The sequence below is a fragment of the Eucalyptus grandis genome, chromosome 8 (genome assembly GCF_016545825.1).
Source record: "Eucalyptus grandis isolate ANBG69807.140 chromosome 8, ASM1654582v1, whole genome shotgun sequence".
NCBI lineage: Eukaryota > Viridiplantae > Streptophyta > Magnoliopsida > Myrtales > Myrtaceae > Eucalyptus > Eucalyptus grandis.
This window is the reverse complement of record NC_052619.1, coordinates 49,480,149-49,504,673: the sequence shown is the minus strand read 5'-3', so window position 1 is coordinate 49,504,673 and position 24,525 is coordinate 49,480,149. Positions and strand designations below refer to the sequence as shown.

Genomic DNA, 24,525 nt, shown 5'->3' with positions numbered 1-24,525 from the left:
TCCAAGAACAACTCTTGAATAAAGGCAAATCATTTTCTTTTTTTTTTTCCTCATTTTTTTTTCTCTTTTCATTTTCTTTCCTTTCCTTTTCTCTTCTCCTCTTCTTCCTCATTGCCGATTGCTGGCCACGGCGATGGCCGACGACTGGTTGGGCAAGGTCCGGCAACCTCACTGGAGCTTCGTCATGTTTGGTGATCAATTGGGTGAGGTCCAGATCGACGAGCCTTGACCTTGCCCAATTGGCGCGAGGTTGGCTTCAACCTAGCCTAACGAGGCTTGCATCACCAAATCTAGGTGAGAGTCTCACCTCACCATCAATGAGGCTTGACCTCACCAGGCTAGGGCGAGGCTAGCCTCATGCTATCTTGCCGGTGGCTACGCAAGGTCGCTTGACCTTGCTCAGCCGGTCACCGCCCATTGCCATGGTTGGCAACCGGCTAGAGAAGAAGAAGAGGGAAGGAAAAAGAAAAAAAAGAGAGAGAGAGAGAAAAAAAAGAAAAATATAATAAAAGTATCAAAAATTTAAAAGAAGACAGATTAGATGTGTCGGAACTTGCGTAAGTGTGCACCAACAAATTAGAAGTGGAAGGTCACCTGTGGTATATGCTGAAACATCTGACTTTTCTTTTATCTAGACAGGCTTCCTGTTCTTCACAAAGTTGAGCTTCTAACTGCCGTACTTTATTGTCAGAGATGACGAAGTTTTGCCTCGTATCCTCCTGTGCCAAATCTTCTGATCAATCATCTTAATTCCCACCCAACACTGAAAAAAAAAAATGAATCAAGTGTACCTAAGAAAAAGCTAATGCAGAAGTATAATTCGATCCTCAAAGTATCCAGTGGGCACCTTTCCCTCTCTGTATCCTGAGGATCCAGTACCATAACTTCAATCAGATGCCCAAATAGTATATCTCATATTCTTCCCAGATAACCATCGCAAACTTGAAGTTCATAATTTAGTCCTTCGAACCTGGAACTTATTTATTAATTCTTGCTGCTCTTGCTCTCGTTTTGAGGCAGCATCTCCTGAGCCTCTGCATGAACTCTTTGCACAGCAGCTGTTAAATCTGCTGCTGCCCTTTCACGTTCTTCTCTTCTTTGATCTCGCTCTTTCACCAACTGTTCTTTAAGCATAGCTATGGATGCCTTTTGACTGAAAGCAAGTATTCAAGCCACTGTCACCTTCTCTAGGTCTACTGAGCCCATCGTACGCAGATCAAACAACAAAAACAAGTCCATGCCATATCACACAGAAAAAATTGCACATGGTTACTTTGCAGAAGTTAGGCCATAAGTAAAGCCACCCATGCCGCCCATATCAAGGGAGTAATGGAACCCCTTTCAAAAGGCTTAGAAGAGGAGTACCGGAAAGAAAGAAATCAGAAACTAAACCATGGAACACTGCCAAACACGAGCATACAAAGAAGGAAAGACATAAATCAAAATGCAATTCCCACCGATTGGACAGCTATGAAGCCAAAGTTTACACGTAATCCTCTTACCACATCTATTCCAGTGAAAAGCATCTATGGAAAAGTAAATCAGGTTATTATAGGATAATAATTCTGGTAAGTTAGTGAAGGAAAAGAAATTTGTGCATTTGTGACTTACCTATCCATAATCTCATTTGCTTCAGCACAAGACTGCAGAGAAGCATTCAGCCTTTCATTAGGATCTACAATCACATATTTTTGTTCAGCTGATGACTTGTGCAGTTCCAGAAGTTCCTTCGGTGTTGTGTCAACCATATTTTGCAACTCTTTAACCTGTTTGACATAGGACCTTGAAATTGATTGTTTCACCTCCTTCATTTCCTACGTCATCAAATTTTAGTAACCACTACCACATCCCCTCTATTACTGCTCAGTCCAAACAGTTGAAAAATCAGTCCTCTCCGGGTATGGATGTATTTGATGGGGTAGATTGGTCTTTTAGCTTTGGAATTTATCAGAAGACGCAAATCATAAGTACTCAAAGTTGAATATGTTAATTGATATAAGGATGAAAAGTCAACATGCTTTCGAATATATTCTCAAAGAGAATTATTAGCTTATGTAGCTTGTTTGTCGCTTTAGTTACAAGGGCCAGAGGTTATATAAGTGATGTGATGAAATTAAATAGACAGATCATATGAAATGTGGTAAATCAATGAAGTGTTTGCATTTTATTATAGTCTTTTCTCCCTACTTACCTCACTATCTACTACCATATCCCCTCCGTTACTGCTCAGTCCAAACAGTTGAAAAATCAGTCCTTAAAGAAAGAGGTTACATTATCACTTATCGAAAGTAATCTTGAGAACCATTCATGTCTCGTCATGAGTGGATCCTAACCTAATTCATGTAGATGCGGCGATTTACACATGTTCTTGAGATTCTTCGAGCCAAAAGTTCGAAATTCGTGTTGGGCAGAGGGGAAAGAGATACTCTGCAATCTTCCAATGGATGATAATGATGTTTATGGCTATATGAGATTGAACGGCCAAATCTTATTGATGGTGACTAAACCTGTAGGATTGGCATTTGGGCAATGAAAGCATGAAGAATTCCATACATGACTGGTTATACAATGTGCATGCAAGTGGTAAACGATGGTAAATGACATTCGACATCCTGATGCGATCAAGAACTTGTAAGCCCTTTCATGCAAGTGATTTTCCAGGGCAGCAACTTCACCCTGTAGAGTCTAGATATGTGATTTTGTCTTTTAAGAGCCTCACATGGAGAGAGTGCATACACATTCACTTATTTGTACATTCGAAAGAGCTTTCCTTTGATATATGAACTCTCCATTACCTCAACAGCTAGAGCTCCTGAGTTAATCTCGGTTTGAGCATAACCTCCAGTGGGGTCGCTTTTAAAATAATCGGTCCGAAGATCTCAAACACATCCACCGGTGAATTGTCCACAGTTGATATCTTGAAAGCATGTAAGAACCTAGCTAGAAGAAAATGCACCATCTCCAATCCAAAAGATATTCCGGGATAGATTCGCCTACCGCCTCCAAATGGTAGGAGCGCAAAGTTAGAGTCCTTCACATTGACATTCTTATGGCTGCTCAAGAACCTCTCGGGCCTACACTCCAATGGATTGGGCCATTTCCTAGGGTCGGTTTGGATTTTCTAGATGTTCAAGATCAACCATGTGCCCTTTGGCACGTGGTAGTCGCCGACAGTGCAATCCTTGGTGAATAGGCCTAGCCTTGAGAGTGGGGCCGCCGGGTGTAACTGGAGGGTCTCCTTCACTATGGCTTGAAGATAAGTTAGGCTAGCAATGCCCCTTTCTTTCACATGCCTCTACTTGCCGATCTGAGCGTCGAGCTCTTTTTGAGCTTTCTTCAGGTTGTGAAGGTTGTTGAGCAACTGTGAAATTGCCCACGTTAGGGTAACCATCGCGGTATCACTGCCGCCTGCAATCATCGCCTTTATATACAACAAATGTTTTCCTCGTTAGAACTCAGTTAAGATGATTAACTGCAACATCATTCGCAATCTAAATTCATGTGCCCTTCCACTTCATATGGTTCAGAAAAATGGGTCCGAGAACGAAAAAGAAGATGCATAATTTGTAATTGAGTCCAAATTTAGTCCCACTCCTGCCGCCCGAGATTGCAGGATGTTCATTAATATGAAAATTTAAATAAGCCCACAATATTATAGAAGAATAAACTTTAGTCCAACTTTCGCCCCTCTAATTTGAGCAGTTTTCCAAATTGAGTGCTCCAGCCTTATATTATTGTGCAAACTAGGTTCTCTAACTTGATTTCCAATCTAAGTACTTTTTAATTATCAAACTTAATTATTTCAATGTAATTGTTCAATGTGCACATTGTCCATATCATAACACAAAGTCTTTACTTAAAAAAAGAAAATTGGTAACTTATTTTTTAATATATTGGAAATAACAAAAATTGTAGGAGTAGACTAGCACTCAATTCTACCTAGAACCAGCTAGAGCCGGTTTAGTTCCAGAATTCGTTCTATGATAAATCGGTCCGGTTCTCAACTTTAGCTTTTCTAGAACATGCCCCTCCCTATTAGATTTAGATGGTTCCAACTCTAGAATTGGACCGATCGGACCATTCTCACCCTAGTTGAAATCAACTAAACCTATAGACAATCACCCCTGGCTACTTAATATGTGGGCAACTAGCACTATGAAGAAAAGACTACTTTAATGGGAAGCAAATAACAACTTACCAAGTATGTAGCTTTTATAACCGTATCAGCGTCGTAACCTCCAACTTCATCATCGTTAAGGAGCGAAAGCATGACGTTCATGAAATACTGCTACTGGTCTTACCCAAATCCTTATTATCCCTCTTGTGATCCTCCAACCAACCACCTATAATTTCGTCTAGTTCTTCTGCAGTCCTCTTCATGGCCTTCTCATGTCCACCTAAGTCGAGCCACCTCAGGAAAGGTAAAGCGTCTGCCGATAAAAACAACCCAAAGAAGTCGACGAACTCTCGTAACGCCTTTTGGCACTGCTGCTTCTCTTGCTCGTCCGCTGCACGGTAGCGCTTTCCGGCCACGATTCTCAGGGTCACGTTCAGAGTCAACTTCGCAAACCACTGCTTCAAGTCTACTATGATGTGGCCTAACGAATTAGAATGAAGTAGATGTCATGCTAAATTGAAGTTTTGAATACTCTCATGAACTAAAAGAATTGATGAAACATATTCAATTTTGAATAATACTTCATTGATGTCGTGTGTCATTCTATCTAGTTTTTCCAAAAATATTACCAAAAAAGTCTTAAACCTATTGTGTATTTGCCAATTCAATCCCAAATCTTTTAATTTTGCCAATTTAGTTCTAAAACTTTTACAATTTGTCAATATAGTTATTCCAGCCAATTTTCATTCAAAATCACTAACATAAACATATACCATCCTACGTGGCATGGCCAGTTTTAACATAGACAATTTTCTAAAATTAATTCTAAATTTTATATTAGTTTATTTATTTATTTATTTCTCTTCTTTTTCCTTTTTTTTTTTTCCTTTGTTTTCATTGTGGCTAGTGAGGACCGCTAGAGCTCACCGACTAGGGGTGAGGGCCATGAATGCCTTGCTCAAATTTGGGTAAGGTAGCCTTGCTTGTAGCCTCCGAGGGCTTTGTGACCCTCGCCCAATAGCCAATGAGCCCCGAAAACCCTCATGGGTCATAGTGGAAAAAATGAAAACGAAAAAGGACATAAATAAACAAATAAATATATAATTCATAAAATTTAAAAATCAAAAAAATTATCCACGTTGAGGCCAATTGTGCCACATAAGATGACCATTATCCACATTACTGATTTCTAATCAAAATTAGCCAGAAGGACTACATTGGCAAACCATAAAAAAGTTTAGGATTAAATTGATCAAACTAAAATGTTTAAAATTGAATGGACATTTGCACTAGGGGTGATCGGGTCCAGGGTGGGTAGGGTCTAAACTTGGACCCTATACCCGACCCTGTTATAACCGGTTTTCTTTTTTTGGACCCTGTATCCAACCCTATTTGCATTAAACCTTGTTCCCGACTCACCCTGTTTTTCCGGTCCAGAAACAAGGTTAACCCTATTTATATTAGAACCCGTTTTGCATAAAAATTGTTGTATCTTTATAAACATCAACTTCATCCTTCATCTTCAAGAATCCGAAAACAGGTAACACATGATCTTCACCAGCTCCTGTAAACATGGCCTATGTCATTGGTATAAACATGAGGACCTGATGTTTGAAATCGCATTGACTCTTTCTTTCTCCAAATGCCCGACCAATATCTGCACATGATTTATTATACAAGCATGCAGCCCTCTGCTGTGTGCCCCTCGAACCCCACTCAAAAGAAAGTGGATTTGAAAAAAGGAGAACGAGAAGTAAATGAAAGGTACCTCACCTACAATAAATTACAAGAGTATAAATGAAAAAGAATTGCCGGCATTGTGAGCCATTCCAAAATGATGATACATCTGGATTTTTTTTTTTTCCTCGTGGCCCACTTCCCATTACTCAACTTTGGTACCTCTAGTTGCCGAACCATGAAAATGAAATTCCTTCCTTATCATGTAGGATTAACGAATACTGTGATAGCAACAAGTTCGCAAAACCAGCTTAATAATTGTTGTATAATCTATCGATGAAACTCGAAAGGTAAATGATTTACACACCATAACAATTTCATAATCAATACAAAATCAATTGGTGAAACGTGAAAGGCAATGCAACCATTTTAAAACTGGAATCCATTGGTGAAACCGGAAAAGTAAAATATTTAAGAATGAGAGAGCGACTATTATCGCTCATTTGTATAACTAATCAATGAAGCTAATAATTTCTAATTACCAAACATCACTGACCGGCAGCAAGCGGACCAGAAGTAGCGTCGGGGTTGTCGCGCGGTGAGGATAGGGACAACGGCGGAGCTGGGCTGTCGGCAGCAGGGGCGTCGCTCGGGAGTAGGCTCAGAGTATATTTGTTGATCGTCGGAGCAGATCTGTTGAGCGTCGAGCAGAGGAGGACCCAACAGCAGGGGCAGCAGCGGCTTCGTAGGGGAGGGCAACGCAAGCGAGGCGTTGCAGCAGGGGGCTCGGCGGACGTAACAACATTGGGTCGACACGGATCAACACAGTAGTGGCTTCGACAAGCTGCTGGTATTGCGGCTAGTGAGGGCGGTAAGGATCAACGCGGCTTCAGCAGGCGTCAACGAGGGGGCTAGGCCAGATCACGAGCAGAGCAGGGGGCGTCGTTCGGGCGGCAGTAGACCGGTAGCAGGGGAGCTCAGGAAATAGCGAGGGTGAGAACAGGATCGACAAAGGGCTACTGTGGGTTGCTCGAAGATGCGACAAGGCGGGCTTACGAACGTGAGATCTGCGGGTTAGGGGCGTCGGCGAGGCAACAGTAGCAGGTGGAATGGCGAGATCGAACAGAGGCTGCGTCGGCGCTCGGGTGCAAGCTCGGCGGGGGTCAGCGGCTTCACGGGCAGAACCAGTGGAGCGGAGCTTCAAATGACCGGCGGAATGGCGGTGGTGGTGCGAGCACGAGGGGTGCGACAAGAGCAACAAAGGCGGCGTCAACTTCGCGATTTCGGGAGGGAAGCTCGGAGCAAGGCTGGCAAGTAGCCAGGAACCGAGTTGACAAAGGCGGCGACACGATTTCGGGGGGTGACGCCGGGATCTCACGGGCTACGGGTGTCGCGGGAGGAAGGCGACGGTGGGCGAGCGGAACCAGGATCGACGAACGAGCGGAGGTCGCGAGCTCGAGGAAGTCTGCCGTCTGCGAGTGTGAGAGCCTAACCCTGAGAGGTAAAGATAGAAAGTAGAAACAGATTAGAGTTTTGCGTTTTGGTCTTTTTGGGGGTGGCTTACAAACCGATTCTCCAACCAATTCCCAAACCAATTCAGTCGATCCAGTTCCCGGGTGGGTAATACCTCGGAACCAATTCTCGGGCTGGTTCAAACAAGGTCTGAGTTTTGGGAACCGGTTCCCAGACTGGTTTCAACCGAAACCGGTTCCCAACCCTGTTTTCCGGGTGGGCCAATCCGGGAACCGGGTTGACCCGGTCCGTTGCACACCCCTAATTCGCACAATAAGTTTAGAAATCTTTTTTATAATTATCCAGGATTCTTTCTTATGGCAGAAAAGCCCATGGCTAAGTGATCGAGCAAGAAACGTGCTAATCGAGACCCAGAAGGGTGACCTAAGTATGGCATTGTTTGTAGTTGCATCGAGTGATAGAGGAATCGAATCTGTATTTCGTGTGTCAAAAACACAGGACTAATTCTTAAGCCATCCACAAATCCAACAAATTAGTAGGACATGGGCTTCGTCGAGTGACTCACAAAACTCAGCACTTCATTTAGGTTGCTCCTTTCCAAAAAAAACCTCTTTGACTAAGATTAGACAAGCATCATGTATGTATGACTAAGATTAGACAAGCATCATGTATGTTTGTTTTGTTTTGTTTTGTTTTGTTTTTTTTTTTTTTTTGCTGGTATGGACGCCATAAAAGTGCAAGTCTTGACTCGCTCTTAATCTAGAGAGAGTACTGCAACCTAAAATTCTAAATTTGATCATTTTCGTGACCTTATACTATGAAAACGACCGGTGTTCACCAAAGTGTTCACCAAAAAAAGAAAAATAAGTAATACAACCAGGGAAAGGCCTATCAACAAGATCCGCCAGAATGACATATAGAATGACCATCAGCATCAGAAGAATACCTGAATCGTCCTTTCTCAATCCAAGCTCGTGCAGCTCTTGAATGGCCAAGTCCGCTTCGGAGGCCTGTATGGGGTTGAGAAACGAGTTGACCCTCCGGCTCGAGAGCAGCTCCAAGGTGACCATCTTCCTCACCTCGTGCCAGTATGGGCCGTAAGGTGCGAGCGGGAACATGGCGTAGGAGTAGCCCAAGATCTTCTGGGCCAAGTGCCGTGGCCGAGTGGACAGCGTGACGTCATTCTTGGTGAAACACTCCTTGGCCATCTCAGTGCCACTCACCACTAGGGCCTGGAACGTCCTGAGCCGGATGGTGAAGATGAGTCCATACTGGTCGGTCATGGACGCTAAGGTCTTGTCGGGAAGCTTGGATCTCGCTAGAATGGGCAAGTGACCTATGACGGGCCATGCCCTCGAGGCTTCTGGTGGTGTTTTGAGCTTGCTTGATTTTGTCGATTTGAATAATACCAAGATTGATAGGACGACGATGGCTAGGATTATTCCGCACAAGCGGGGTAGGTCTTGAAGCTGAGAGTCCATTTTTGCTGCGTGTAACGTGCAGAAGCACCGAGGAAAAAGGTTGTGAAGCACTTGAGGGTTTCAAGCTCCAAACCTATTGCAAAAGGCAGAAAAAGCATCGAAAATTCGTGGCTGGGTACATTGTTTTCGCTTCTCTCTTTGTTCGGTTGTGAAAATCTATGACAAAAGATTTTATGTACAAATATATACATGTCCCTATCGACTTTAATTACATTATCCTTTGGGGTAATATTATTGTTCAAGTAATAAGCGTGTTTGTCCTTTTAACTTAAAATATTAAATCTGAATTATCATATTTATGATTTTCTTGAGACGATCTCCGATATAAATAGGATACTTAATAAATCTCAAATACTCTATTGATAAAATATGAGCCTTGTTCAATTGAGCATCTCAATGTGTTTGCTATTGTCAACATGACATATTTTATGCATGTTTTCAACTCGGTAGTGTACATATATACATACACACAACTTTAATGTACACATACACACAGCTTTAATGAGTTTGTATCTTGTTCTCATATTCGAATTCGGCATAATTGATAATGGTCAAATATATTTTGCGTTGCTTACTGATTTGTACTACCTCAGAGAAAAAGTGAAAGGGAGGTGGAGGAATTGGCTAAAGGAAGCTAGATACATTTTTTTTTTCGAGTTCCTAATTGAAAATTCAATCATGAGTGGCTCTACAGACTTCGCTAGCGTAACTTATTGTAAGTCATAAATTTTTTTAAAAGGAAACTCAATAATAATTTTTAATTATTTATTATTTGATATTTTGTGGTTCTCTCTCCTATTCATTTCTCATTAGAATTCATCGGTGGGCCCACACGTGGTCCTGAATTTTTGCCGGTCCGAATGAACGAATCCCTCGGACAAGAAATGAAGTTTTGGGCAATTTCAGATATGTTTGGTAATGATTCTGTTTCGGGAACAGTTTTTGATTAGAAATGGTTTTTTTTTTTTTTTTTTTCTGTTCTTGAGAACAATTTATGAGAATAAGAATGCATTTGGTAACTACAAAAAAAAAGATTTATTCTGGAATAGAAATGCATTTGGTAAACTTGTATAATTTTGTTATTTCTTTTAATATTTTTATTATTTTTCTTTTTTTTTCTTTTTTTTTTCCTTCTTTCTCCTTTGTGGCCGGTTGCCAACCACGGCGGCGGCCGACAACCAGCTGGGTGAGGTCCGGCGAGCTCACCGAAGCCTCGCTAGGTCACCGCCCGGGTCGCCCGAGGCCGAGCCTCTCGCTGAGCCACCACTGGGCGACACCGACCTGGCAGTGGCCCAGTGAGGCTTGAGCTCGCCCAAATCTGGCGAGGTCGAGCTCGCCTAGCCACCGGCGAGACTTAGGCCAATGAGCCTCGCCATGGCTCGGCATCACCGGCGACGCTCCGGTGAGGTCGTCAGCCCTCGTTAGTCGGTCATCAACCAAGACCGGTGACCGGCCAAAAGGAAGAAGAAGGAAAGAAAAGAGAAGAAGAGAGAAGAAAAAAGAAGAGAGAAAAATTGATTGTAGGAATTGTTTCCTGGGAACAATAAGTTGTTTTTATTTACTTTTTATTTATGTTCCAAATCTGTTATCGAGAACAGAAAAATAGATTTTTTGTTTCCGAAATAAAAATTTTACCAAACACATTTCTGTTCTTTTTTTGTTTCCTGGAACAAAAGAACATAAATTTTTGTTCCGCATAACATAAACAATTTTTACCAAACAGACCCTTCACGTCCGGCTCTAGATGTCTTTTGTCTTACGGAAGAAGTTGCCAGCGAGAGGATGGTGGGGTCCTGTGGGGATCCACGTTGCATGACTTTCCATGTGCTCACTTTGAGCATTCCCCAAGTACCTATGAAAAGACTTGGATTTGTCAGTTCCTCTCCATCTATTTGGAGCAGCACAAGCTTCATTCGATTCCATCTCTCTCTGCCGCGACTTCACACGCGCACACACTTCTCTGCCTCGACGTCAACAAACGGCTTGACGTCAGACCTGTTTGAGCTTGATGCCCCACATTCTTACCCCGGCGTTGAGCTTGAGCTTGAATAGATCTAGGTCAAGCTCAACCTGCAGTCTAGCCCAACCATGGAGGAGAGAGAAGGGGGAGGGGGGTTGAGGGAGGAGAGAGAGGGTTTAGGGTATGGATGTGTTTGACGGGGTAGATTGGTCTTTCAGCTTTAAAATTTGTCAGAAGAAGCAGATCATAACTACCAAAAATTGAAGATGTTAATTGATATGAGGATGAAAAGTTGAGATGCCTTCTAATATTTTCTCAAAAAAGAATTATTACCTTGTGCAGCTTGTTTGTTGCTTTAGTTACATGGGCCAAAGGTTAATGTAAGTGATGTGATGATATTAAATAGACAGATCATACGAAATGTGGTAAATCAATGTAGTGTTTGCATTTTATTGCAGTCTTTTCTACCTACTTACCTCACTATCTACTACCATATCCCCCCGCCCCAACTTCTCTCTCATGTATCAGTGCGCGCATGTGTAGATATAAATTGAAATATTCCTTCCTTCCGTTATTGCTCAGTCCAAACGGTTGAAAAATCAGTCCTTAAAGAAAGAGGTTGAGTGGTCACTTTTTGCCACCATGCATGTCTCGTCATGAGTGGATCCTCAACTAATGCACGTAGATGTGGCGTTTTACGCATCTTCTTGAGATTCTTCAGAGTCAAAAGTTCAAAATACATGCTGGCCAAAGGGGAAAGAGATACATTGCAATCATCCAATGGATGATAATGATGTTTATGGCTACAAGAGATTTAACGGCCAGATCTTATTGATGGCAACTAAACCTGTAGGATTGGCATTTGGGCAAGGATAGCATGAAGAATTCCATAGATAATTGGTCACACGGTATACATGCAAGTGGTAAACGATAGTACATGACATTCGACATCCTAATGTAATCACGAACTCGTAAGCTCGTAAGCCCTTTCATGCAAGTGATGTTCCAGTGCCAACAACTTCACCCCGTAGAGTCTAGATATGTGATTATGTCTTTTAAGAGCCTCGCGTGGAGAGAGTGCATACACATTAACTTATTTGTACATTCCAAAGAGTTTTCATTTGATATATGAACTGTCCCTTACCTCAATTAGTAGAGCTCTTGAGTTAATCTCGGCTTGAGCATAATTTCCAGCGGGGTCGCTTTCAAAATAGTCGGTCCGAAGATCTCAGACATATCCACTGGTGAGTCGTCCACAGTTGATATCTCGAATGCATGTAAGAACCTAGCTAGAAGAAAATGCACCATCTCTAGTCCGAAAGATATTCCTGGACAGATTCGCCTGCCGCCTCCAAATGGTAGGAGCGCAAAGTTGGAGTCCTTCACATCAATGTCCTTGTGGCTGCTCAAGAACCTCTCAGGCCTAAACTCCAATGGATCGGGCCATGTCCTAGGGTCAGTTTGGACTTTCCAGATGTTCAAGATCAACCATGTGCCCTTAGAGACGTGGTACTCACCGACCGTGCAATCCTCTGTGAATAGGCGTGGCCCCGAGAGTGGGGCTGCCGGGTGTAACCGGAGGGTCTCCTTCACTATGGCTTGAAGATAAGTTAGGCTAGCAATGTCCCCTTCTTTCACTTGCCTATGCTTGCCGATCTGAGCATCGAGCTCTTTTTGAGCTTTCTTCAGGATGTGAAGGTTGTTGAGCAACTGCGAGATTGCCCACGTCAAGGTAACCATCGCGGTATCACTGCCTCCTGCAATCATCGCCTTTATACACAACAAACATGTTTTCCTCGTTAGAACTCAGTTGTGATGATTAACCGCACATTATTCGCAACCGGAATTCATATTTCTTCCACTTCATATGGTTTAGAAAAATGTGGTCCGATAACGAAAAAGAAGATGCATAATTTGTAATTGAGTCCAAATTTACTCCCACTCCTTCTGCCCGAGATTGCAGGATGTTCAAAAGGGACGCTGGCATTAATATGAAAATTTAAATAAGCCCACAATAATAAACTTTAGTCCAACTTTCTTCCCTCTAATTTGAGCAGCTTTCCAAATTGAGTGCTCGAGCCTTATTTCATAGTGCAAATTAGGTTCTCTAACTTGATTTCCAATATAAGTACATTTTAATTATCAAACTTAATTATTCCAATGTAATTGTTCAATGTGCATATTTTCCATATCATAACACAAAAGGGAGAAAGTTTTTACTTAAAAAGAGAAAATTGGTTACTTATTTTTTGATATACTGAAATAACAAAAATTGTAGAAGTAGACTAGCTAGCAATTCTACCTAGAACCCGTTAGAGCCAGTTCAATTCCAGGTTTTGTTCTGCGGTAAATCAGCCCAATTCTTAACTTCATGTTTTCTAGAACGTGTCCCTCCCTATTAGATTTATATGGTTCCAACTCTAGAATTGGACCGATCGGACCATTCTCACCCCTAGTTGAAATCAATTAAACCTATAGACAATCACCCCTGACCACTTGATATGTGGGCAACTAGCATTATGAAGAAGAAAAGACTGCTCTAACGGGAAGCGAACAAAAGCTTACCAAGCATGTAGCTTTTATAACCGTATCAGCATCATAACCTCCAACTTCATCATCGTTAAGGACCGAAAGCATGACGTCCATAAAATCTCCACTGCTATTGGTCTCACCCAAATCCTTATTATCCCTCTTGTGATCCTCCAACCAACCACCCATAATTTCGTCTAGTTCTTCTGCAGTCCTCTTCATGGCCTTCTCATGTCCACCCAAGTCGAACCACCTCAAGAAAGGAAAAACGTCTGCTGGTAAAACCAACCCAAAGAAGTGGAAGAACTCTCGTAACGCCTTTTGGCACTGCTGCTTCTTTTCCTCATCCGCTGCACGGTAGCGCTTTCCGGCCACGATTCTCAGGATCACGTTCAGAGTCAACTTTGCAAACCACTGCTTCAAGTCGACTATGACGTGGCCTAATAAATCAGAATGAAGTAGATGTTATGCTAAAATGAAGTTTCGAATACTCTCGTGAACTAAAAGAATTGATGAAACAAATTCAATCTTGAACAGTACTTCATTGATGTCGTGTGTCATTCTATTTAGTTTCTTCGAAAATATTACTAAAAAAATCTTAAACGTATTGTGTGTTTGCCAATTCAATCCCAATCCTTTCAATTTTCCAATTTAGCCTTGAACCTTTTGAAGATTTGTTAATGTACTTATTCCGGCCAATTTTGGCTAAAAATCACTAACATGATCGCAATTTATCCTACGTGGCACAGTAGCAATTTTTTAAAAATTAAATCTGAATTTTATATTATTTTTTTATTTCTTTCTCTCTCTTTTTTTGTTCCTTTGTTTTCACTATGGCTAGCAAGGGTCGCTAGAGTCGACTATGGGCGAGGGCCACGAAGGCGTCGCTCAAATTTGGGTAAGGCAGCCTCACCCACAGCCACCAAGGGCTTTGCGACCCTCTTCTAGTGGTCAACGAGCCCCGAAGGCCCTCATGGGTCACAGTAGAAAAAAAAAAAGAGAGGACATAATTAAATATATAATTCATAAAAAAATTTTAAAAAAAATTATCTATGTCAAAGCCAACTATGCCACGTAAGACGACCGATATCCACGTTACTGATTTCCGATCAAAATTTGCTGGAATGACTACGTTGGCAAACCATAAAAAAAAATTTACAGCTAAATTGACCAAACTTAAATGATTAAAATTGAATTGACATCCTCATACTAAGTTTATGAATTTGTTGGCAATTATCCATGCTTTTTTTTTTACTGGCAGAAAAGCCCATGGCTAGGTGATCGAGCAAGAAATATGACCGAGAAGGGTGACCTAAGTATGGCACTGTTTGTAGTTGCGTTGAGTGATAGAAGAATCGAATATGTATTTCGTGCGTCAAATGCACAGGAGTCATTCCGAAGCCGTCCACGAATCCAACAAATTAGTAGGACATGGGCTTAGTTGAATGCCTCACAAAACTCAGCACTTCATTTAGGTTGCTCCTTTCCAAAAAACCCTCTTTGACTAACATAGGACAAGCATCATATTTTCTTTGTCAGCCGGTAAGGACGCCATAAAAGTGCAAGTCCTGACTCGCTCTTAATCTAGAGAGAGTACTGCAACCGAAAATTCTAAATTTGATCATTTTCGTGACCTTATACTATGAAAACGACCAGCGTTCACAGAAAAAAGAAAAATAATTAATACAACCAGGGAATGGCCTATCATCAAGATCTGTCAGAACGACATATAGAATGACCATCAGCATCAGAAGAATACCTGAATCGTCCTTGTTCTCAATCCAAAGCTCGTGCAACTCTTGAATAGCCACGTCCGCTTCGGAGGCCTGTATAGGGTTGAGAAATGATTTGACCCTCCGGCTCGAGAGCAGCTCCAAGGTGACCATCTTCCTCACCTCGCGCCAGTATGGGCCGTAAGGCGCAAACGGGAACATGGCGTAGGAGTACCCCAGGATCTTCTGGGCCACGTGCCGTGGTCGAGTGGACAGCGCGATGTCATTCTTGGTGAAACACTCCTTGACCATCTCGGAACCACTCACCACTAGAGCCTGGAACGTCCCGACCCGGACGGTGAAGATGGGTCCACACTGGTCGGCCATGGACGCTAAGGTCTTGTGGGGAAGCTTGGATTTCGCTAGAATGGGCAAGTGACCTATGACGGGCCATGCCCTCGGGGCTTCTGGTGGTGTTTTGAGCTTGCTTGATGATGTTGATTTGAATAATACAAAGATTGATAGGACGAGGATGGCTAAGATTATTCCGGACAAGCGGAGTAGGTCTTGAAGCTGAGAGTCCATTTTTGCTGCGTGTAACGTGCAGAAGCACCAAGGAAAAGGTTGTGAAGCACTTGAGGGTTTCAAGCTCCAAACCTAGTGCAAAAGACGGAAAAGGCATTGAACATTCATGGCTGGGTACATTGTTTTTGCTCCTCTCTTTTTTGGGAAGTGGAAATCTAGGACTAAAGATTTTATGTACAAATCTATGCATGTTCCTATCGACTTTGATTATATTATCGTTTGGGGGTAATATTATGTATTAAATCTGAATTACTATATTTATGCATTTTTTTAGACGATCTCCAAGAGTACAAAACCCCATGTGTCTCGTATAATTATTTAGTGTCTATGGACCACATTTGAAGGATATAAATGTGATACGTAAGAAAGCTCGAATACTCTATTGATATGAGACTTGTTTAATTGTTTAATTGAGTATCTCAACATGTTTGCTGATGTCAACATGACATAATTATGCATGCTTCCAACTGGGTGTACACATAATTTGAATATACTCTTAATGAGTTTTATACCATATTCTTAGATTCAGATTCAGTATAATTGATAATGATAAAATAAAAGATTCATTTGTTTGCATTGCTTATTGATTTGTACAACGTCAAAGAGAAAAAGTCAAAGGGAGGTGGAGGAATTGGTTGAAGGACGGCAGACATACCTTGTTTATATTTTTGGGTTCACGGTTGAATTTTTAACTATGAGTAGCTATGTGGATTTTGTTAACATAATTATATTTATACTATTGAGAAATAATTATTTATTGTGAGTCACGACTTTTTGAAAGATAGAACTTCACATTAATTTTTAATTATCCATTATTTGATGTTTTGTGAATTAGAATAAATTATTATTTTATAATATATTAAAATTCCCATCCATTCATTTTCATTAGAATTTCACCGGTGGGCCCACACTTGGTCCTGAATTTCCTCCGGTCCAAACGAACGAATCACTCGGACGAGAAAGTTTTGGGCGACTTCACGTCAGGCTCGAGATGTCTTGTCTTACGGATGAAGTTGCCGGCGAGCGGATGGGTGGGGTCCAGTGGGGATCCACGTTGCGTGACTTTTGATGGGCTCATCTTGAGGATTCCACAAGTACGTATGCGAAGACTTTTGGATTTGTCTGTTCCTCTCCATTTATTTGGTATCTTTTTTCGTTTTATGAAATGATTCTAGGCGCGGATATTCATGAATCGATAGAAGCCGCATTTTCAGCATTGGCTTAAATCTCACTGTGCACTTTTGTCTAGTATAGGATGGATAACGATAAATTAGTGATATACGATCATTCTTAAGAGATTCATATCTCAAATATCAAAATTTACAAGATTATTTATATAAATTTTTGTTAATTCTGATTCAATTGTTCAGATGAAATTTAAGTCATAATACTTACTCGCTTATTCTCAAGAGAGTAGGCACAAGAGGAATCATTTTAAGAGCAATTTTATCCCTATAGTCACCTTCAACGCTCACTCTCTTGTACATGTATAGCCCTCCAAGCTTCCTTGACAAGTTGGAGACTTCAGATAGTTCTAAGTAGCCATTACAAATGTTGTTCTTGGCTCAAAATCTTGCCCAAAATAGACCAAACTATCTCTGTAAAGCCAAAATGGCAAATCCCTTCTACCTTCTCTAGAACCATTTTTTTTTAATTGATTTGAAGTAATGAAATTGGCTCCAACGCACAAATTTGAATTTGAATCGAATTGATTTAGAGCTGGTTCATTGTTTCCAGTACATGAAGTATTGTTCACTCAATTTGTAGCATGAACTTCCTATATAATGAGGTTCATCTAGACTTGCAATTTCACCGAATATCAATCGGTTCACTCTCTGCATTAAGGTCCTCCCAAGCACATTAAACTAATATAATATCCAAGGTGTTATTCTTCTATTTGGTCTATCCAAGCACCCCAACAATTGCATGTTTCTCACTTATTTACCAAAATCCAAATGTCTTTCCAACCCTAGCACTTTCTACTCAATATTCCTTTCTTCATTTATGGACAAACAAAGCTTTCCACTAGCACAAACATCCTAATGTAAACATCATTTGCATACGAACTTGTATATCGAGTGAACATTGTGTCTACACACTCAAATGCTCATATCAATTCCTGCCTTCAAAATACTCAAGGAGCTTTCTCAACACCTTTGACTAGATTGTTAGTCTAGATTTAAATAAATTAGTCCATTCCAATTTTGTTAATCATCTTAAAGTTGTCTCTGTTTGTTTTGGGCTAAATCCACACAACACTTCACCCCTTAGGCATAAAATGTGAAGATCCGCTCTAACCTGGTGCTAGTTCAAAATTAGGTTATTTTTTACCAATCCAACCCTTGGAAGGTACATTTATGTCAACAATCCAGCTAGCATTTAAAGGTGTTCCTACAGGATCTGGAGATCGAAACTCTGACTCATCACTCCTAGTACTTAATTTTCTTAATGCTAGTCTTCGGTCAAACTCCTAGTTATAAATTTGTATATATGAACCAAACTAAACCAAACGCCGATAGCCAATCGAACCAATCAGTCCAATTTGGATTTTGAATCATTGGTTTTGACTTGGTTATCACATCAGCCACTAGTTATTAAGTATCACGATATAAGTGAGATGACGTTGATAATGCATATCCCAATTTTCAACACTTAACATAGTAATGAGATAAACCTTAAGACTTACGTGAAGGACTTCCACTATTTCATTGACGTAAGAAAAGCATATAAGATCAAAGTCACTGTTGTCCCCAATGTCTGAATATGGATGACTTTCTTAGCTAAATAGGAAAAGCCCATGCACGTTCGTTTAGCTGTTGTTGTAAGTAGCTTCTTCTAAGAGCCTCTTCATCGTTTGACGCTCTAGACCGATTCGTACAACTCACGAGGTAATCTTGGTGCGAGCATAACTTCAAGTGGCCTTGCCTTCTTTATGGTTGCTCCAAAATCCTCGGATATGTCTACTGAAGAATTGACAGGAGTTGATACTTCGAATGCATGCAAGAACCTAGCCAAGATAAAATGCAGTGACCGGAGTGTGAAGGACATTCCAGCACACATTATTCTACCATTTCCGAATGGTAAGAGCTCAAGATTATGGTCCTTCGCGTCGAGATCTTTATGGCTACTCAAAAACCTCTCTGGCTGAAACTTCAAGGGCTCAGATCACAATGTGGATCAGTTTGAATTTTCCATAGGTTGAACATCATCCTTGTGCCTTTGGGCACATGATACTCACCAAGGGGAAATTGTCCAAAAAGTCCTAAACTTATTGCACTTTTGTCAATTCAATCTTAAATCTTGCAACTTTGCCAATCGAGTCATAAACTTTTTTCAATTTTTGCCAATTAAGTTCATCCGGCCAATTGTGGCTGGAATTTGCTAATGTGGACACCGGTGTTGATGTGGACAAAGTTTATTAAATTTTAAATATTTTTTCAATTTTTAAATTAGTTTTCTGTGTTTTTCTTTTTTTTTTCTTTTTTTTAATTCCGTTCCTTTTTTTCTTCTGGCTAGTCACCTAGCCTTCAGCAACTGGCTAGAGGCCACAACCAGCAAGGGTTAGCCTTGCCAGCCTCAGGCGAGGTCACCCTTGCCATGATCTTGTGAGGAGGGACCTCGTCGGCCTTGGGTGAGGCTCAACCTCGCCAAGTTCGATGAGGTCGAACCTCATCATAGGCCAACGAAGGTCGGCTTTGCGGGCCTCAATCGAGGTTGCCCTCATCCGCCGAGAGCGAGCATTGCCCAAGGCGGGCGAGGGTGACCTCACTTGAGGCTTGTGAGGCCAGTAAGGTTGGCCTCTAGCAAGGGCAAGCCTCACCCAAGGACAGCAAGGTACCGCTCGCCAGATCTCTGCAAGGGCAACCTCACCGATCATGGGCTCTGGCCAATTGCCGGAGACCAGGTGACTAGCCAAAGGAAGAAAAGGAAAAAAAATTTAAAAAAAATTTAAAAATTCGAAAAATAAAAAAAACAGTAAATTTTATCCATGTCAACGCCAGCCATGCCACGTAAGATAGTCGGCATCCACGTCAGCGAATTCTGCTTAAAATTGGTTGGATGGATTCAATTAGCAAAATGTTGAAATATTTAAGACTTAATTGACAAAGTTGAAAGGTTTATGACTGAATTAGAAAAAGTGCAATAAATTTATGACTTTTTGGACAATTTTCCCTACTCACCAATGATGCAATCCTCAGTGAATTGGCATCCAAAGAGGGGTGATGCTAGGTATAGGCGGAGGGTATTTTTTATTATAGCTTGGTGGAAGGCTAAGTTGGCGATATCCAATTCAATAAGATGTCTTTGCTTGTCAATGTGATTATCAAGTTCTTCTTGAACTCTTTTTAGGATGGTGAGGTTGTTCAGCAACAGAGAGATTGACCATGTAAGGGTGGCCACGGTTGTATTGCTACCTCCGGCTATCATTGCCTTCCAAAAAGGAAATTAAAAACATTAGCATATGTCTTATTAGAAGTGAGACAGAAGGCTAAGTTACAAGAAAGTCAATATTCGTAATCCTTTTGCATATATCTATGCAATGGAGGATGCATGGAGCATAGATCATGAGGTAGTATAAAAAGTTGTCCAGTAATGTTTTGTTTGACAATAGGGGCAGTGAAATTAATTTTTTTCAAAGTGAAACTTCACAACTTATTATAAGAAGTTACACCAAAATTGTGGTAGACATTAATGTTATCCTTAGTCACTGGTAAAAGACTAATATAAATCTCGTTTGAAAAAAAAAAAAACATTATTGTATGACCTATAAACTATATAAATCAAATCTATCCAAATCATTATCATGTGAACTCCATAATAAGTCTTATATAATTAATAATCGAGATGATATCGGTTCATATGATTTGTACACCATGTAATAATTTTTCATTTTAGAAGGCTTGAGATATATACGTCTTATCATACTATTGAGCCCTATTGGTCTATAATTTGTCTTATGGTAATTTAATGCTGTGTTTGCTCTTTGTCAAGATAATGAAGTCCTAGAAACCATCCGTGGCAAGCGATATCTTTTATACAGCATTATAAAAAGATACTTGTAAAGATCCTTCGTTTCAAAAGTGAAGTCAACAATCTCGGATGCAATCGTCAAGATAATGAAGTACACAAAACCATCAACGTAGTGAAGTTCACGCAACTATTGATAACGGTTCGTAAACTCTATTTGTAACCTCCTTTTGTAACTTCTCTTTGTAACTTCTTGTCACCACTAGGAAGTTATTTCTTTGTAGTAATTGCTTGTAATCTTTATTTAACGACCTTTTGTAACCTCTCTTTGTAACTTCTTGAGACCACTAGGAAGTTATTTCTTCGTAGTAACCATTTGTAACTTCCGTTGATAACTATTGATTGTAAGTTTTAAATGGCCACATCGTATGTCACGCCCCGATCCTCGGGCACACACACATCATTCTACTTGGTTGATTTTCTAATGCGATATCCCAGGACTAAGTATTGCCGACCCTTTCATTTTTATTAGTGCATGTGGAAGCAGTTATAAATCCATAGATAATAAAACGATGGGATAGAAAAGTAAGGCCATATTTTTTTATATTGAAATTCATAACCATACTTTTATACAGAGCATAACTCAAAGTATTTCACAAACTGTTCACGACTTTCTAATTTCACTCTATTCACATCAAAACAGGATTCACAAAAGAGGATGGATCTTGGTCCTCATTCAGGTCATACTCAGGATCATCCTGATCCTCTTTTGACTCTTCTTCTCTAAGCTCATTTCCTTCGAGCTCTTCATCTTTTTCTAGCTCATCATCATCTTTTAATTCCTCTTCCATAGGCTCATCTACAGGCCTGAAATGTTGTCCCACAACCGGGATGAGACTACGTCTCAGCAAATTCTACCCCAGTAAGACCCGATTAGTAAACTAATACACTATGGGCTGCCTAAACACGTACAGGTCAGAGGACTTACCTTGGCCTCGGATCCCACTTGCAAGTCAGTACAATCCATAATAGGCACCCAAGCAATCACATCACAGATCGATACATCGATCAATCGACCTAGTCAATTTCATGTCAATCGGACCATTCATCAGTCATTTCAATTATTTCATCTCAATTCCCAATTACGAATCACGGTCTTTAGGACACAACTTAAGTATAGGTGGAAAACACAGTCCCACTCGGCAACTTTCAATATTTAGTGGCTTTACGATCCCACTCGACACTTTCAATATAGTGGCTTTACGGTCCCACTCGTCCACTTTTAATATTTAATAGCTTTACGGTCCCACTTGACCGCTTTCAATATTTAATGGCTTTACAGTCCCACTCGACCGCTTTCAATATTTAATGGCTTTATGGTCCCACTCAACCATTTAATCACAACCAATGATATTGCACTTCATAATTAAATTCCTCAACCGAATAATCAAAATCAATATATCCTAAAATTTCATAATTAAATCAATTCGGCATAATTTGAAGCTCAATTAAATAAACGGATTGCACCACGACGATCAGCATGAAATTCTCGGTCACCGGCCATCCCGGTTGAATTTCTAGAAAAAATAAATAGTTAATTAATTAATTTCGAAAATTAATAATTAAATACTAAAAATCCAATTTAGGCTCGTATTGCCTAATTGAAGCCCGATTATGGTTGGGAAAAATCCCGAAATGCATTCAATAAATAGTATAGGCAATTCTCTAGCTAAGTACGCTAATCACCTATCTAATATGCAATGCAATTGACTAATAATCACTAATCCATTCTAATCTAACTACCTAATTGCTCTTAATTAAATATAATCAACCCCTAAGAATAATTATCAAACTAAGCAGGGATTAGTGATATTACTCACCGAAATTTAGCGCAAAACGTATCAATCCGACTGGATGACACGAGGATCGATTCTTCCAAAGCAAGTCTGGGGCCCGGAAACAACCCAGAACAGCCCACGAACCTGCTGGAAAACCACTCGGTGGGTTGTTGATCTTGGCTGGTTGGGGCTGGTCCGGTGGCTGAGAGGTGAGGCAAGGTCAGTGGAGGGCGAAGGGAGCTTCGATGAGGCCAAACAGTGGTCGGAGGGGGTCGGGTAGCGGCCTGAGGTGGCTGAACAGAGCTGGGCGGAGGCGAATGAAGGCTGGGGACGCACGGTGGGGTGGTGAGAGGTGCGGCCAAGCACGGCTACACGCGTGCGCATGAGGGGAAGGGCGATCGACGACGACGGCAGCTTCGGCTCCAAGCGGCATCGGCTGCTACTTTTGCTCCGGCGTCCTCCAAGATCTGATGGGACATCGGGCAGTAGGCCGAGGGGGAGAAAGAATGTGTCGGCAGCAGCTGAGGAGGGTGAGGGAGAGGCGAAGGGCGAACGGTGAGCGGCGGGGCGCACGGGCGACGTGCGGGTGGCGGAGCGCGGGCGGCGATGGCGAGCTGATCCGATTTTCTTCTCTCGATGCTGCCGTCTCTGCTTCTACTTCGGTTTCGTTCGAACAAGAGGGGGAGAGAGAGAGAGAGAGAGAGAAGAAGAAGAAGAAGAAGAAGAAGAAGAAGAAGAAGAAGAAGAAGAAGAAGAAGAAGAAGAGATAAGAGAGAAAAGGTAAGTTGAAAAGTCAAAAGTAAAAAGAGAAAAATGAGAAGCAAAGTTGGAACCGGCAGAGGGGAGTCGGTGGGGGATTCCGCACGAGGGAAACAAAGAGAAGGAGAGAGAGAGAGAGAGAGAGAGAGAGAGAGAGAGTCGGCCAAGTGAGGTAGGGGAAAAAGAAAAAAAAAAAAAAGGAAAAATGGTGTTTAGCCAAAAATGGAAAAAGAAAAAGGAAATGGGAAGGAAACTAAAAGAATTTCCTAAAATAGAAAATTTTCATCCTATTTTCTTTCGAATAAGCTCTATGATTTCCAGAGAAATTTCAATTTAGAGTACTTGGTCCTCAATTGCGATTCTACATCCAATTTCCCTCTTGATTTTCTCTCAATTAACTCTCCCGAAAATCAATTGATGTCTCAAATATCAAATTGATTATTTTCCTCATCCAAGAATCCCTCATGCTTCTCAGCTTCACACTCAAAATTAATCTTTGGCTTTAACTGAACGAAAACGGCCCTAAACTGACTTTTTCCCAAAAAGTCTCAATTGTTAGAAAAATATTTTGAGACTGAGTCGTGGATCTTAGAATTTATTGTAACATAACAGAACCTTCAATTTTTGAAATCGGATTTGAATCGGGGTTAATTTCCATTTGGCGTGTTTTTAGCGTGACCTAAACTATTATGTAGTTTTCAGAACTTTTTAAGGCAAATGACCTGTGGGTGATTTTCTTCGAACCACTATGAACCCACTAGACTCAATGGCGACTCTCAATTGTCGTGAAAATATCGATGATTCAATTACGTACACAAGGTACCAAAACAACAGTAAAATCATATTAGTGTTGACCGATGAGAATTTTCCAATTTAGTGGAGTCACCCACGATTGGCCAAAAATTTCAATCGAACAGACTTATCTCTAATCTCAAATCGATTTTTAACTGTGTCACAATGGCCTCTAAAGATGAGCACGGTCGAGAAGCCAATTCCTGGTCGAATTCTCAAGTTTATTGCCTTAAAATTTCTTAATTACTTGCCCGGATAGTCTAGTTATCTCAAGAGTGATCAGCTCTGAGAATAGTCTTATAAACACATCAACAAAATGCCCAATTAATTCAGTAGAAAACAAGTTGAAAAATCTAGATGACACATCGTAGTCTTTGAAGACTCCTAACAAATCAATCAAAATGTTCTCTTTCAATTATGTTTATTTTCTTGTACAACACTTTATTTTTCCTTAGCTGTAACTTTCCAATTTTCGTCTTGGCATGTATCTCTATCCTAGGTGTTGCATTGTCAATTAAATTCCAGCGTTACATTTTTGCACGTCCTCAAGCTTTGTTGTCAATTAAATTCCGGCACTATTTATGCATGTGTGTTGCTATAAAAGTGGTTGTACTTCTAAGGAGTGCCGGACACC

General features: G+C 40.9%; 2 protein-coding genes across 2 annotated transcripts; both read right to left on the bottom strand.

Annotated features, from left to right (window-relative positions):
• Window positions 1-984: 984 nt before the first annotated feature.
• On the bottom strand, window positions 985-8,550 carry LOC120287304 (cytochrome P450 82A4-like). Its single transcript, XM_039300063.1, has 5 exons — window positions 8,214-8,550; window positions 4,302-4,598; window positions 2,192-2,253; window positions 1,612-1,766; window positions 985-1,153 (listed from the first exon to the last, which is right to left on the bottom strand). The coding sequence occupies exons 1-5, from the start codon at window positions 8,548-8,550 to the stop codon at window positions 985-987; spliced, it is 1,020 nt and encodes a 339-aa protein (XP_039155997.1).
• Window positions 8,551-11,473: 2,923 nt separating this feature from the next.
• LOC120286558 (cytochrome P450 CYP82D47-like) lies at window positions 11,474-15,676 on the bottom strand. Its single transcript, XM_039298836.1, has 3 exons — window positions 14,997-15,676; window positions 13,274-13,677; window positions 11,474-12,478 (listed from the first exon to the last, which is right to left on the bottom strand). Exons 1-3 carry the CDS (start codon window positions 15,532-15,534, stop codon window positions 11,858-11,860), a joined length of 1,563 nt encoding a protein of 520 aa, XP_039154770.1. The 5' UTR covers window positions 15,535-15,676; the 3' UTR covers window positions 11,474-11,857.
• Window positions 15,677-24,525: the final 8,849 nt, after the last annotated feature.